The sequence below is a fragment of the Rattus norvegicus genome, chromosome 1 (assembly GCF_021556685.1).
Source record: "Rattus norvegicus strain SHRSP/BbbUtx chromosome 1, alternate assembly SHRSP_T2T, whole genome shotgun sequence".
Classification (NCBI taxonomy): Eukaryota; Metazoa; Chordata; class Mammalia; order Rodentia; family Muridae; genus Rattus; species Rattus norvegicus.
In genome coordinates, this window is record NC_141534.1 from 95,343,792 (window position 1) to 95,359,545 (window position 15,754).

A 15,754-nucleotide genomic window follows, 5' to 3' on the forward strand; every position below is an offset into this window, starting at 1 on the left:
CTCCTGGGCACCGGGTCAATCTACCATAGATACAAAACAGTTGACATAATAGAAACGTCATTCTGCTTGCCTTAGTGTTCAGTGTTGGTGTTTCTAAGACGATGCAGCAGCCCTCTCCAGCCCGCCCTGTGGTGTGTCTGTGTGGATGTCTCCTTGCATAACTTACCATCACGTCCTGGCCATCACACTGCTTACTGTTGGGTGCCCCTAGTTTTCTGTATGTTAGACTGAAGCCCTTGTTTTGCTCGGTGAACGAATCAAGGGTTCTGTCAGTTTCACCTTTGTGCAGCTCTAACCCCAGCTGTCCCTTCTGTCTGTCTTCCGTTTCCTGTGGGGGGCCAGGTGGGTAGGAAGCTGCAACCCTAAGGTTGCTGCTGTCCAGAAACCCCCTTTTTCACCTCCTCCCTCAGCTTCCTGCTTCAGGCCTGATTCCAGAGGACCTGGCGCCATGGATTCCTTCGAGTTTGGAGGTTCTTAGTTCAATGAGTGTTTCTTTCTTCCCAGAATTCCATTCTCAGGTCTGAGAAGCCACCATCCATTTGGTTCTCAATTCATTTTCTCCCTCCTTCCCCGACTCCTGCCAGGGAACTACACCTGAGTGTGAAGTTTTAGTACTATAGCAAATTACTTAAGGCAGGCTGCCTACGAAGGCAAAGAGATTTAGTTATCTCACAGTTTAGGAGCTGAAGGTCAGAAATAACATAGTGTCGAGCCTTGTGAGGTCCCCACTGAGAAAAACATGGGAGCCCATGAGGGAAGAGCGATCACATCAGTGACAGCTCACTCCCACACAACTCATTTTTTTTTTTTTTTGGAGGTTTAAGTGAATTTTTATTGGGAAGGAAGTTGTCAACTTAAAAAGCAGCAAATGAAGGACGAATAAGGAAATGCCCTGTTGTCACAGACAGATGTAACCTCCAGAATGTGACACAGGAGACATTTCAATCTGCGACCCCCAAGCCCGGATGCATTAAGCGCTTTCCCATTCAATCGAACACTTCTGGATTCCTACTAAAAAGGAATTTGTATTAAGAGCATGGAAAAGTTGCTTCTGAAAGGAAACCCCCAAGAAAGTTCAGAAAAGGAATGTAGAAATCAAGATGTTATTATTACAATCACTTTAAATTGTAATGCACTACCATTTCCATATCTTCACAGTAATACAAAACACAGTCACTTGCAGAACTGGTTCAGATTACTTAAATACCAAATGTGCTGCCCACACAACTCTTTAACATTTCTCTCTCCTTTCCCTCTCTTTCTCCCTCTCCCTTTCTGTTCTATTATTTTCCGGGGCTAACTGTGTGATAGATCTCCTCAGATAGCCCAAATTTGTGACCCTTCCACTTTTGCTCTAAAAGGAGGGTTTTTTTTTTTTTTTTTTTTTTTTTTTTGGAGCTGGGGACCGAACTCAGGGCCTTGCGCTTGCTAGGGGAGCGCTCTACCACTGAGCTAAATCCCCAACCCCGTAAAAGGAGGGTTTTCAGGCATGTGCCACACACCCACTATTCTCAGTAAAGCAGCTGCTGGAAACAACCAGCCCCTCCCCTGGGCCCACAAAATAACTGAAATCTGGGTAAAAGCATAATATCCCTGTCCTCATTTTTTTCCTGTCTCATTTGTCTTAAAACCTTGGGTCACAGTCCTACCCAACTATGACACCTATGGACATCATCAACTACTGGCACGGAACAATGACCCTAAGGGCTCAGTAGTGGCACACACGCCTCGGCCGTAACCAACAGTTCTCTAATTGTCATAAGACCCATTTGACAAGGGGGAAACCATGCCTGGTACGGAAAGCCTAGTTAATTACCCAGCGCTAATGAAGTCATGATTGTTGGAGGAGAATCTACAACTATTAATTTACTAACCCACCATAATCCCTCAACCACAAGCTACAAACATTTGTCCTATATGCACAAGTAAGTGTAGCCCTCATCCCCCACTAAGGAAACTTCTCTTTGCAACAGACAGAAATTGCTGCAGAAAACCACAACCAGTTGAAACGCACACTTGTGGAGCTCAGTCCCAGTGGATTCATCTACAATACACCCCGCACCCAAGGCTCAGGAAATACAGATGATAAGGTGGAAGGACTGTAAGAGCTCGTGGGTCGGGGAGTCTCTGTGAGATGGTGTTCTCCTATCAGAAGCTACACCCATGAAATCTCGCCAACATGGCTACCCGAACATGGGCTGAACAAAGAGAACACCAATGAACACACCACAGTGGATGGAGAAAGTCCCACAAGGCCTCAACCCTACACAAAGAACAGCAGGCAAAAAGCTGGGTGTGAGAGGGACGTTCTTCCTCAGGGAAGCCTTATAAGAGTTAGTTTCCCAGGGGTTGGGGATTTAGCTCAGTGGTAGAGTGCTTGCCTAGCAAGCTCAAGGCCCTAAGTTCGGTCCCCAGCTCAAAAAAAAAAAATTTTTTTTTAAGAGTTAGTTTCCCAGTGCCAAATGGTCATCCCTGAAAATAGACATATAAGTAACATCGTATAGACTGAACAGGTTATACTGAAGAACACATTTGTATAATAAAAATTATATATACATTGTGTATACACATGCAGTTGTACATAAATGCACATGTATACATTGTATGTGTATGTATACATGTGATAGTAATTAGTGGAGAAAGAGGACAGGAATTTGAAGGAGATCAGGGTATATGACAGGGTTTGGAGGGAGAAAGAGAAGGGAGAAATATTGTAATTATAATCTCGAAACAAACAATCAACACTAGGCAAGTCATCTGTTTAGCCCTGGATGTTAGTCACTCTGGATGGGGGTGGATCTGTCTAGAATTAGCGGTGGCTAACTCTCCCATCCTCTTCAGGGCTGAAGATACAGTCATTGAGGAGGCTGGGAGAAATTACTCAGTGGGGAAGGTGCTTGCCACCCAAGCATGAGAACTTGAGTTTGTTCCTCAGCAGCCACATAAAAAAGCTGGGCATGGTGGAACATGTTTGTAATCCCAGCACTGGGTATTTGGAGACAGATGGGTCTCTGGGCATGACTGGCTAGATGATCCAGATATCAAAGCCCAGGCTACTGAGAGATGCTGCCTCCAAGACCTAGGTGGGCTGCCGAGTGTGGTGGTACATGTCTTTGGTCCCAGCACTCAGTAGACACAGGTAGGCAGGTATCAGTGAGTTCCAGACCAGCCTGGTCTACACAGTGAGACTTAGTAGGGGGCTGGGGCAGGAAAGACAGAATGTCAGAGGAGTCACTCGGAGCATTTTATTATCAGGCCTTGAAATTTACAAGACCCGGGCTGGAGAGATGGCTCAGTAGTTAAGAGCACTGGCTGCTCTTCTAGAGGTCCTGAGTTCAATTCCCAGCAACCACATGGTGGCTCACAACCATCTGTGATGGGATTGGATTCCCTCTTCTGGTGTGTCTGAAGACAGCTACAGTGTACTCATATATAATAAATAAATAAATTCATCTTAAAAAAATTTACGGGGGCTGGAGAGATGGCTCAGTGGTTAAGAGCACCGACTGCTCTTCCAGAGGTCCTGAGTTCAAATCCCAGCAACCACATGGTGGTTCACAACCATCTGTGATGAGATCTGATGCCTTCTTCTGGTGTGTCTGAAGACAGTGACAGTGTACTTATACATAATAATAAATAAAATCTTTAAAAAAAATTTACAAGACCTACTTTATGACCTAGAAATGCTTACTACACAATTAAAACATGGAAAAATGAGTCCCTTGTAAAAATCATATTGTCTACTTAAAATAATTAATAGATTTTAATTAAGTAAGTTCATAAATGGAGCCGAACACTACAAGAAAGGGCTTGCCGTCATCAGAGACGGGAGTGTTCAGCTTGCTATAGCCATCATAGAATCATTAGCTTTCGCACAGGTGCAGCGACTCTAACCTGTATTCCCAGCAGTGGCGAGGCTAAGAAAAGAGGTTAGATGGTTCCTGGCCAGCCCGCGCTATAGCGGAGACCTCATCTAAGGAAGCAAGAAAGAGGAGGCTGAAGAGACAACTCAGTGGTTAAGAACACTTGCTGCTCTTCCAGAGGACTCCAGTTCTGTTCCCAGGATCCACAAGTGGCTCACGTCTGTCAATAACTCCGGTTCCAGAATACCTGACCCCCTCTTCTGACTTCCCCGGGTACTGCACTCACATGTTGCACATACACACATGCAGGCGAAAACACCCAGACACATAAAATAAAAAGCAACAAAATCTATGTCAGAGGGCCCACAAGCCTGTGTTAATTCCCGCTCTGGGGATCTTGTGCCCCCTCTTGGTCTCCCCAAGCATTGCACTGCCATGCATATACCTCTCCACAGACACGCGCTTAAACCAAAATCAAATTAAAATCTTTAAAGTTCATATTTCCACCAAATCATCAATATCATCGCTTCATTCTTTTCTTACCTTTTTTGTGTTGTTGTTGTTGTTTGTTTGTTTGTTTTGTTTTGTTTCAAGACACAATATCTCTGTTGCACCCTGTCGTGCTAGAACTTAATTCTGAAGTCCAGGCTGGTCTCAAACTCAAAGATTTACCTGTCTCTGCCTCCCTAGAGCGGGACTTAAAGGCATGAATCACCATGCCTGACTTCACTTCATTATTTTCACAGTGTACAAAAAGTAATAAAAATTATGACAGACTGACATTGACGAGTGGAGTCTTGGGTTTTAAGTCGCACAGCTTGGGGTGTGGATGTGTTGCTGGTGTGCCTGTCTAGCCTGGACAAAGCTCTGGGTTGAACATTGCACCAACCGGCTATGATAACACAGGCTAGCACTTGGGAGGTAGGGGCAGTAGGACCAAGAATGCAGGTCATCCTTGGCTAATTAGGAAGTTTAAGGCTAGCCTGGGCTACATGAAATTTTTGTCTCAAAACCAAAACAACTCCCCCTTTACCTCCCAAAAAAACCTCAAGGACCTGTTTGTTAGAATCTTTCTTAATCCATAGTATTTTTCCATAAAGATGAGTCCTAGGAAACAAATACATTCACTAATGAACTAGAAATAAAAAAAAAAAGAATAAGTTCAAGCGAATATTATTCAGAGCTTACCGCAAAATAATTGAGAGAGTCAAACACAGTCAAGGACACAGCACATCTCAGTTCCCAGAAAGGAGGTAGATACAGGAACCGATAAGGGATTGAATGGGAAGATTTTATCAATCACCTAATCACCCAAGGCAAGTTCAGACCTGTGAAGAGCTGTCTGTGAACTTCCACCCAGCTCTAAAGCAGGAAACGAGAGGCCAACCCGTGGGAACCAGCAGCCACAAACAGAACTCGGTACAGATGAGTGTCAGGCGGTGATTTACACAGAGCGTGAAGCCAAAATAATCGAGCCACAATTATCCGCCTAACTGTGACAAGCAGGTGGTGGTGCAACATGAAACCTGATGTCCCCTTGTCCCACCCTCCTTGTCCTGTGAGTCCTTGTCCTGTGGAAATCCAAGTCAAAGCCTTCAAACCTCACTCTAAGTACGTCCTCTCGAACCCAAGGTTTCTTGTTTGCAAAGAGTTTGTGTGTGTGTGTGTGCGTGTGCGTGCATGAGTGTCCCATGTGTGTGCGAATCTGAGAGGCCACAGAAGTTTATCAGATTCTCTGGACCTGGAGTTAAGGAGGCGGAGTTAAGGAGGCCGTAAGGTCCCTGATGTGGGTGCGGCTAACTGAACGAGGGTCCTCTGAAAGAGCAGCAGTGTCGTTTTGTTTATGTGTTGTGTTTTATTTTTTTGTCTTTGTGGTTTTTTTTGTTTTTTTTTTCGGAGCTGGGGACCGAACCCAGGGCCTTGCGCTTGCTAGGCAAGCGCTCTACCACTGAGCTAAATCCCCAACCCCAACTGTTTTTTGGTTTTGGTTTTTGTTTTTTTGGTTCTTTTTTTCGGAGCTGGGGACCGAACCCAGGGCCTTGCGCTTCCTAGGTAAGCGCTCTACCACTGAGCTAAATCCCCAACTCCTTGTTTTGTTTTGTTTTGTTTTGTTTTTTATCAGTTACTACTGTACTTTATTGTGTTCAACCAAATCACCATGTTACAAAAATAGCAAGCTGCCATAATAAAAAATAAGGCTCCTCTATCCAGCACCAGATAGCATCATTTTACTTTCAAGCCTAGAAATTGCACACTTGTATATAAACCAACCGAAGATGAGGATTGAGAGTTCATCTTGGTGGATTTTTCTTTTGATGAATATGAAGTGTCCTTCCTTATCTTTTTTGATGACTTTTAATTGAAAATTGATTTTATTTGATATTAGAATGGCTACTCCAGCTTGCTTCTTCTGACCATTTGCTTGGAAAGTTGTTTTCCAGCCTTTCACTCTGAGGTAGTGTCTGTCTTTGTCTCTGAGGTGTGTTTCCTGTAGGCAGCAGAATGCAGGGTCCTCATTGCGTATCCAGTTTGTTAATCTATGTCTTTTTATTGGGGAGTTGAGGCCATTGATGTTGAGAGATATTAAGGAATAGTGATTCTTGCTTCCTGTTATGTGCATATTTGGATGTGAGGTTATGTTTGTGTGCTTTTCTTCTCTTTGTTTTGTTGCCAAGATGATTAGTTTCTTGCTTCTTCTAGGGTATAGCTTGCCTCCTTATGTTGGGCTTTACCCTTTATTATCCTTTGTAGTGCTGGATTTGTAGAAAGATATTGTGTAAATTTGGTTTTGTCATGGAATATCTTGGTTTCTCCATCTATGTTAATTGAGAGTTTTGCAGGATACAGTAACCTGGGCTGGCATTTGTGTTCTCTTAGGGTCTGTATGACATCAGTCCAGGATCTTCTGGCCTTCATAGTTTCTGGCGAGAAGTCTGGTGTGATTCTGATAGGTCTGCCTTTATATGTTACTTGACCTTTTTCCCTTACTGCTTTTAATATTCTTTCTTTATTTTGTGCGTTTGGTGTTTTGACAATTATGTGACGGGAGGTGTTTCTTTTCTGGTCCAATCTATTTGGAGTTCTGTAGGCTTCTTGTATGTCTATGGGTATCTCTTTTTTTAGGTTAGGGAAGTTTTCTTCTATGATTTTGTTGAAGATATTTACTGGTCCTTTGAGCTGGGAGTCTTCACTCTCTTCTATACCTATTATCCTTAGGTTTGATCTTCTCATTGAGCAGCAACCGGGAAGATCTGCGCCGCTCTTTCCGGGAGCCTCCGTGCACCAGGGTTCCAGATGGCGTTTGGTGTTTTCCTCTGGCGTCTGGATGTGCACAGAGTGCAGTCTCTTCTGGTTTCCCAGGCGTGTCCGCCTCTCTGAAGGTTTAGCTCTCCCTCCTACAGGATTTGGGTGCAGAGAACTGTTTATCCGGTCTGTTTCCTTCAGGTTCCGGCGGTGTCTCAGGCGCAGGGATCCTGCCGCTCCTGGGCCCTCCCCTACGGGAACCCAGAGGCCTTATACAGTTGCCTCTTGGGCCAGGGATGTGGGCAGGGGTGGGCAGTGTTGGTGGTCTCCTCCGCTCTGCAGCCTCAGGAGTGCCCACCTGATCAGGCGGTCGTTTTGTTTTTTTAAGACAGGGTTTCTCTGTGGAGCCCTGGCTGTCCTGGAACTCACTCTCCAGACCAGACTGGCCTCCAACTCACAGAACTGCCTTCCTCTGCCTCCTGAGTGCTGGGATTAAAAACATGTCCCACCACTACCAAAAAGAAGAGGGGGAGGAGACAGAGAAGAACCATTTGCTGTTGTTTGACACGATCTTCTGCAGCCCACGATGACTTCAGAAGACTTGAGCCAACTCTCGCGGCTCGTTTCCAGGTGGAGTCATCACGTCCATCTCAAGCCTGTCTTCTCCATGTTCCTCCCGCAGCATGGCGACGCCCACGTTTCCCTGACATCTGTTTTGTCTCTGCTCCACCCGCAGCATCGCGCCCACGTTTCTCTGGCATCTTCTGCGCCCACTCTGGACCTCCACGTGGGAGTCCTTGATGTGGATTCTAGGGTCGGGAGGTGAATCTGCTATACTTCGACAGAAGAGCAGGAGAGGTAGCATGCTCCTAATCTCCCCGGCAACTTTCCACTCCCAGCATGCATCGGGCCTAGGGCTCTGCCACCTGCTGGGTGGGGCAGGTGTAGCATGGTGGGGATCGGGATGGGAAAGATCTTCCAGGAAGGCTGCTGGGCTGTTAGGAGCACTCCCACCCTTCCTTTGCCTGCCTTCCAGAAAAAAATTTTTCATTCTTTATGAGTCACCCCTACACACACACACACACACACACACACACACACACACACACACACACACACACTCCTTTTCTAGAGTGCTGGCCCAAGGAGACTAAAACTCAGGTTATTGGCAGTTTCCTCATGTTTCATTTATCGGGGTGGTGACTGGGTGCTGGGGACACCCATCAGACCGTATTCCATCACACTGGTTGGATGGGAAGGTGGGCTCAGTTCAGGGAGAAGCGGCTAGAGACTTGAAGAAGAAAAGCAGGTACCACTGGAGGTCGGGGGGGACACTTATAAACTGCCTGGCCTGTGGCAGCTTGATCTTTGGACAAATGGTTCCCATCAGCTCCGTTTCCTCTAAGTCAGTGCAGTGACTAAGCTACACTCCACATCTCCTGGTGAGGTTCTGACACATCTGGACACCCAGAGGCCTCAGCCTGGTCACTGTTAGCGGATCTTCTTTATTTGACCCTCCGTTACTGACCACTTCAAATGTGCCAGACACACTCTGGTAACCTGGGAGGCCCCGCATAGGACAAGAAGGAGTAGTGGGCTTCCTGGGGGCACCAATGGATAGCGTGGAGTTATGCCTGTCTTCAATGGCAGCGGCAGCGGCAGGGTTGCACTGGACAAAGCAGGACACCTGAACTCTGGGGAAGAGGCTCCTTCTGGAAAGAGTTGCTTCTGGATCCAACAGGTCTCCAAAGAAGTCCTGTGTCTGGCAGGGCAATAGGGGCATGGGAGGAGAGGTGGGGTGGGGTGGGGAGCACAGGGCAAACATCCCCAGTCTTGGTATTAAAGGTTGTCCCTTTCTATAAGCCTAGGAAAGGGGAGAGGGAGGTGCACCACCAGTTGGTGTGTGGGGCAGGGCGTGAGGAGGCTCGCCCAGCCTTGACAGCTTCGCCCTAGGGCAGGGGTCCGTGCCAGGTGTGGGATGGGAAGGGAGGAGCGGAACCACCACCTCGCCTTTACTTAAGGTCTCCTCCAGCAGCTACTGGCCACATTGTTGCTGAATTGCCGTGCCAGCCATGTCTGTAAGTGTTCCTCAGGGGGTCGGGGACAAGTTGGGGGAGGGGGGGACTAGTCCTCAGGGTAGGGCCAAGTCAAGGAAACTGGAACTGGCTGAAACCTCCCTTTCAAAGCAGATAACGGGTATCAGGAAAGCTTCATGCTATCTATCTCTTGGGTTTCACCAGCACCCGGCTGGCTTTCCCTTCTTCTCACTGAGTTGTCTCTGTCACAACCTCTTCCTTAGTCTGCATCCCTCTTGGTTTCTGCCCGGGCCATGGGGTTCCTAGCTGGGGCTGACCGGTCTGTTTCTTTGTCTCCCTGGTTCTCATCCTTGCCCCACCCAAATCTTACAGGCCACCCATCACAAGACCCCTCTGCCTCAGGGTGTCCGCCTGGGCACCGTCATGAGAATTCGAGGCGTGGTCCCTGACCAGGCTGGCAGGTGATAATCCCAGGGTTCCAAGGGAAAGGGTGGGTGGGCATCTCCTGGTTCCGTTGAACCCTGTTTCTTAGAGCCCACATATGGTGTCCCTGGAACCTTGTTTGCCAAGTGGGGTCTTGGATTCCCTATTGCTAGCTTAATTTGGATATATCACTGATGTTCCCCAAGACTTGTGGGTGGGTGTCCAAGTCTCCCTAAAACTTTAGGGTCCTAGAACAACAATAAGAGTCCCTGGTTAGTCCTAGGATCTCCGTGTTCAGTGTTCCAGGACATTGAAAATCTGTATCGGATCTAGAAGCTACCCTGGGTACCTGGTCATCAAGTCCATGACCCACTAAAATTGAGACCTTGGGCTTTGTGGGAGTATTGATAACCTGGAATGGTGGGGTCCCTGCTATTAACTCTGCTCTTCTGGAGTGGGGTTCCCTATCATCAGGAGCAGCAGGGCATCATCACATCTGAACCCCAGGACAGCTCCAGGCTCTGAAGTGAGGGGATCCTGGCTATAAACATGGGGAATCTCTGTGGGTGTGGGTATGCCGGTGGAGCCACGTAAAACTGCACGTGGTGGTTGCGGATCTCTGAGGCCCACTGTCTCCGAAGGTTCCATGTAAACCTGCTATGCGGCGAGGAGCAAGAGGCAGACGCCGCCCTGCACTTTAACCCGAGGCTGGACACATCCGAGGTTGTCTTCAACACCAAACAGCAAGGCAAATGGGGCCGTGAGGAGCGGGGCACCGGCATCCCCTTCCAGCGTGGGCAGCCCTTTGAAGTGCTCATCATCACCACAGAGGAAGGCTTCAAGGTGGGTCTCTGAAGGAGAACAGGCCACACCCAGGTCTAGAGGCAAATGCTGGGGGCTGAGCTGTAGAGGATGGCAGGAAAATCTTTGGGGTACTGGAACCCGGACCCAGACCCGAGGGCCTCCACAGACCCTCTCCAGGTTCGCTTCTAAGAGCGACAAAAAAAGTGATCAAGAGCCAAGTGCCCAGGGATTGGGGCAACCTAGTGGTACACTGCGTCCTATTAGAGTGGACAGCAGACCCATTTTCGTTTTTGAGGAGAGGGAGGCTCTGGTGTAGTTAACGTCTTCCAAGGCCGCAGACTGCGATCTGCATGCAGACTTAACTTGGGCTCTCACCCTGCAGACTGTGATCGGGGATGACGAGTATCTCCACTTCCACCACCGGATGCCATCTTCTAACGTGCGCTCAGTGGAGGTGGGCGGAGACGTGCAGCTGCATTCTGTGAAGATCTTCTGAGCAAGGACCCAGGGTCTTGGCGAGTGGGGGTGGGGTGTGGTCAGATCGTAGAGGAGGGTTGTGGATGGCGAATAAACTGTAGCTGTAGTTCCTGACTGTGTCTGTGTCCTTTATGTGCGACCAAAAAAATTGAGGCTCAGAGAAAAACATAGTAACCCAAGGTCAAAGCGAGCCTGTGTCTGAGACGCCATTTAATTTGCACGGCAAGGGCTCGCTGAGCAGAGACCCAGCAGGGTTTCCTTTGGGGAGCAGTCAGGGTTGGAGTGGGGGTGGGGATAAAAAGTCAGGCTGTGTAACCCAGGTCGGTTAACTTGTGGCCATTCCCTTGCCTTAGCCTCCCAAGTACTGGCAGAAGTTACAGGGAGTGTTACCACATCAGTTAGAATGTGTGTGTGTGTGTGTGTGTGTGTGTGTGTGTGTGTGTGTGTCTCCAGTAACGTGCACATAAATGAAAAGGTTGGTGTTACAAGGAGTTGTGAGGTGCCCGACATGAGTACTGGGAACTGAACTCAGGTCTAACGCAAAGAGCATCAAGTGCCTTTTGCACAGCAAGCGGATGTGTTCCGGTGGCCTGCTAGCATTTGAAGGTACCTCTATACGACACTATGCCATCTTTATAAAGGTCACCAAAGTGCCTCCTTTTGAGAAATGCTGGGCCTCGTGGCTCATGCCTACTACCTCAGCACCCAGGAGGCTGAGGCAGAACAATTGCCCTTAGTTCGAGGCCAGCCTGGGATACACACAGAATGAGAATCTGTCTCAGTAAATAGTAGGTGAATTAGTTCATTAAAAAAACAAGGGGAGGGTTGGGGATTTAGCTCAGTGGTAGAGCGCTTGCCTAGCAAACGCAAGGCCCTGGGTTCGGTCCCTAGCTCTGAAAAAAAGAAAAAGAAAAAACAAAACAAAACAAAAAAACAAAACAAAACAAGGGGAGTTCCATTTTATCTATCTCAGCTGGACATCCCAAACTTACGACTAACTGGGCCCCCTGGAGGTGCCCAGGCTGGCAGGGATGGGCATCCTGCTGGGTGGATCCAGCTGGGAGCCTCTCCCAGCATCCGGACAGGTCGCCACTCGCACACCCCCGGGGCAGACGCAATGTCTACAGCAGATGATACTCAGAGCTGGGCGGGGCGCTGCGGGCAGGCTTTGGGTCCCCATCGCAGCCATGCACCCCTTGGACACAGGTCTTGCGGTCCTGATCTGCCGACCCTGACCCCCACCTTCCCCGGCCCTGCCATAAATAAGTGATTTTGGCAGAGGGCACAGCCTGGTCTCCGGGTTGATTTTCAGGCTCCGGAGGGCGACGCCCCGACGCCCACACCGCTCCTCGTTGGAGATCAGGAAGCCCTTCCTGTGGCCTCCACTTTAGGCGGCAGGTTGGAGCTCTAAGTTAACCCTTCTTTCCAGAGCATTCTTACGGAGACACGCCCAAGAGGGACACCCACAGGTCTGGGCCCAGGCCTAGAGCACAAACCACAGCTCCCCCTGGCGGACACAGTCTGCCTTGCCACCTAGATCATCGCGGGCGCAGGAAACTCCCTAGAATCTCTGTGGCCTCAGTGGGATCCTGGAGACCCGATCCCCAGGATTCTGCTCTTCCTTCACCCAAGGTTTTCTTCCGCTGGGGACCCCTCACTTTGCCCGCACCCTGAATACCCAGAGGCCGCGCTAAGAACGGGCGACCCCCAGTGGTCGAAGAGAATTCTAGGATCACGGAAGTAGTGTTCCGAGTTCATTCTTTTTTCTTTTTGAAGTAAATTAAATTTATTCTATTGTTATTGTGTATGGTGTGTTTGTGTGTATGATGTGTGTGGGGGGGTTAACAGACTTTGTGGAGTCGGTTCTTTCCCTCCACCTTTAGTTGGGGTCTCCAGATTTATATTGGACTGCAAACTCCTCATTCGCCATTCCACTGACCTGAATTAATTCTTTGTTTTTCTGTTTATGTGTGCATAATGTGCATGTCTGTCTGTGTGTGCATGTGCGCGCGCGCGCGCGTGCGTGTGTGTGTGTGTGTGTGCGTGCGCGCGCGTGTGCGGACATGTATGAAGGCCTAAAGTTGATGTCAAGAATCTCCTTCCGTCCTGGAGTAGCGGCACACACCTTAATCCCAGCTCAGGAGGCAGAGGCAGGCAGACCTCTGAAGTTCGATGCCAGCATGGTCTACAGAGTGAGTGAGCTCCGGGATAGCTGCTGCTATCTCAGAAAAAAAAATCTTCCTTAATCACTTCTCAGTTTATTAATGAATACGTCTCAGAAAATCCCCCGGCCCTGGTTCTTTTCTGCTGGGAAAGAGGCTAGTCAGCTTGCTCTGAGGATCCTGTATTCATCTGCCTTTTATAGGAGCCCTGCCAAACGCACCCAGCTTTTTCTTCCTTCCTTCCTTCCTTCCTTTTTTTTTTTTTTCTTTTCTTTTTTTTCGGAGCTGGGGACCGAACCCAGGGCCTTGTGCTTCCTAGGCAAGCGCTCTACCGCTGAGCTAAATCCCCAACCCCTCTTCCTTTCTTTTTTTAAATGTACTTTTTTTTCCCCCCAGAGCTGAGGATCGAACCCAGGGCCTTGCACTTGCTAGGCAAGCACTCTACCACTGAGCTAAATCCCCAACCTCTTTCTTTCTTTTAAAAGATTTATTTATTTATTTTTTCTTTTTTTTCTTTTCTTTTTTTTTTTTTTTCGGAGCTGGGGACCGAACCCAGGGCCTTGTGCTTGCTAGGCAAGCGCTCTACCACTGAGCTAAATCCCCAACCCCTTTATTTATTTTTTATATATGAGTACTTGCTGTCTTCAGGCACACCAGAGGGCCTCAAATCCCATTATAGATGGTTGCAAGCCACCATGTGGTTGCTGGGATTGAACTCAGGACCTTTGGAAGAGCAGACAGTGCTCTTAACCACTGAGCCATATCCCCAGCCCCATACACCTGGCTTTTTTTTTTTTAAAGATTTATTCATTTATTATATATAAGTACACTGTAGCTGTCTTCAGATACACCAGAAGAGGGAATCGGATCTCTTTACAGATGGTTGTGAGCCACCATGTGTTTGCTGGGAATTGAATTCATGACCTCTGGAAGAGCAGTCGGGTGCTCTTAACCACTGAGCCATCTCTCCAGTCCCCACACGTGGCTTTTATGTAGGTTCTGGAAATCAATATTTTTTGGTCATCTTCATCACACAGGTACCTTAAACCCTGTGCCATCTTCCACATCCCTTATTGAGTGGATCATTATTTATTTATTTACTGTTTTGGAGGCAAGACTCACTGTAGCCTCTGGCTGGCCCAGAATATATATATATATTCTGACCTCAGATCTCTGAGTTCAAGGCCAGTCTGGTCTACCCATCAAGTTCCAGGACAGCCAGGGCGACCCAGAGAAACCCTATCTCAAAATCCAGAAACAAATCAAAGGAGATAAATAAATAAGCAATCAAATCAAACAAAAAACGATGTCCCTTTGAGAAGTATTCAAGATGAAATGTTAAATAAGCAGCAGTATTGACACAGTGGTGAATTGTTGCCTTGCTGCCATTGATCCGTGGTAGACTACTGGTGTTTCTAAACTGTTGGGGGCTGGAGAGATGGCTCAGTGGTTGAGAGCACTGACTGCTCTTGCAGAGGACCCAAGTTCATTTTTCAGTACCCACGTCAGTGAGCTCAAAACCCCAGCCCCAGGGGACCCATCTCCTTTTTCTGGCCTCTAAGGGCACATGAACGTGACACACACACACATACATATGGGGTTTTTTGTTTGTTTGTTTGTTTGTTTTTTCTTTTTTCTTTTTTTTTCGGAGCTGGGGACGGAACCCAGGGCCTTGCCAGGGCCTTGGTCTTGCTAGGCAAGCGCTCTACCACTGAGCTAAATCCCCAACTCCACATGCATATGTTTAAAAATAAAAACAGGGGTTGGGGATTTAGCTCAGTGGTAGAGCGCTTGCCTAGCAAGACCAAGGCTCTGGCAAGGCCCTGGGTTCGGTCCCCAGCTCCGAAAAAAAGAAAAGAAAAAAAAATAAAAATAAAAACAGGCAGGGCCTGGTGGTCCACGCTATTAATCCCAGTAGTTGGGAGGCAGAGGTAGGTGGGTCCTCGTGAGCTCTAGGCTGTGTAATGAGATGCTGTTAAAAAGAAAAAAGGGAAAGAGAAAAAAGAAGAAAAATATCAAAACACATGCTGTGCTCCAAGTTCTCGTAGAGGGAATTTTCCCTCAAAGACTCTGTAGACTTTGAGACATACCCACACTAGCTTATTTTTCCTCCCTGGGTAAGTGGCAGCGTGGTCCCTGAGCTGCTCCTAGCACCAGTAGCCACACCAGTCACAGTGACATCCCTGAGTGCCTACTGTGAATTTGTCCCTGGTGTGAGTGTTCTTAGAAGGAAACAAATATTACTTAAAACCGTTTTCAGTTGTTTAATTCGGGTGGGTATTTTGCCCACACCTGTGTCTGGGTACCACACCCATGCCTGGGACCCTCAGAGATCATCAGATTCCCTGGAACTGGGGTTATAGACAGCTTCGAGTCACTGTGCAGATGCTGGGACTCAAACCTATGTCCTCTGGAAGGGTATTCAGTGCTCTTAACCTCCGAGCTGTCTCTTAGCCCCCACCCCCAACCCGTTTAATCAAATAGAGATGGTTTCACGTAGCTCAGGCTGGCCTCAAACGTACCATGTAGTTGAAGATGACCTTGAACTTCTTTTTTTTTTCCTTTTCTTTTTTTTTTGGAGCTGGGGACCGAACCCAGGGTCTTGCGCTTGCTAGGCAAGTGCTCTACCACTGAGCTAAATCCCCAACCCCATGTTTTTTTTTAAAACAGATTTATTACTTTCATTTTATACTTGCTAACGTTCTACCTGCATGTATGTGAGTGAACCAGGCTGGCCTCAAACGCA

General features: G+C 47.9%; 1 protein-coding gene across 9 annotated transcripts; it reads left to right on the forward strand.

The window, feature by feature from the left end:
- The first annotated feature begins 5,284 nt into the window (after nucleotides 1–5,284).
- On the forward strand, nucleotides 5,285–10,960 carry Lgals7 (galectin 7). Of its 9 annotated transcripts, none has more exons than XM_087551608.1 (8): nucleotides 5,285–5,474; nucleotides 7,080–7,736; nucleotides 7,843–7,964; nucleotides 8,757–8,847; nucleotides 9,139–9,184; nucleotides 9,515–9,603; nucleotides 10,207–10,408; nucleotides 10,752–10,957. In XM_087551608.1, the coding sequence occupies exons 5-8, from the start codon at nucleotides 9,179–9,181 to the stop codon at nucleotides 10,863–10,865; spliced, it is 411 nt and encodes a 136-aa protein (XP_087407734.1). In that variant the 5' UTR covers nucleotides 5,285–5,474; nucleotides 7,080–7,736; nucleotides 7,843–7,964; nucleotides 8,757–8,847; nucleotides 9,139–9,178; the 3' UTR covers nucleotides 10,866–10,957.
- The last annotated feature ends 4,794 nt before the right edge of the window (nucleotides 10,961–15,754 follow it).

What these genes read in the sequence shown, in the direction of transcription:
- Lgals7 (XM_087551608.1), top strand. An exon ending in GTCCCTGACCAGGCTGGCAG is followed by an intron (nt 9,604 to 10,206) that starts GTGATAATCCCA and finishes CTGTCTCCGAAG; the next exon opens with GTTCCATGTAAACCTGCTAT. An exon ending in CCACAGAGGAAGGCTTCAAG is followed by an intron (nt 10,409 to 10,751) that starts GTGGGTCTCTGA and finishes CTCACCCTGCAG; the next exon opens with ACTGTGATCGGGGATGACGA.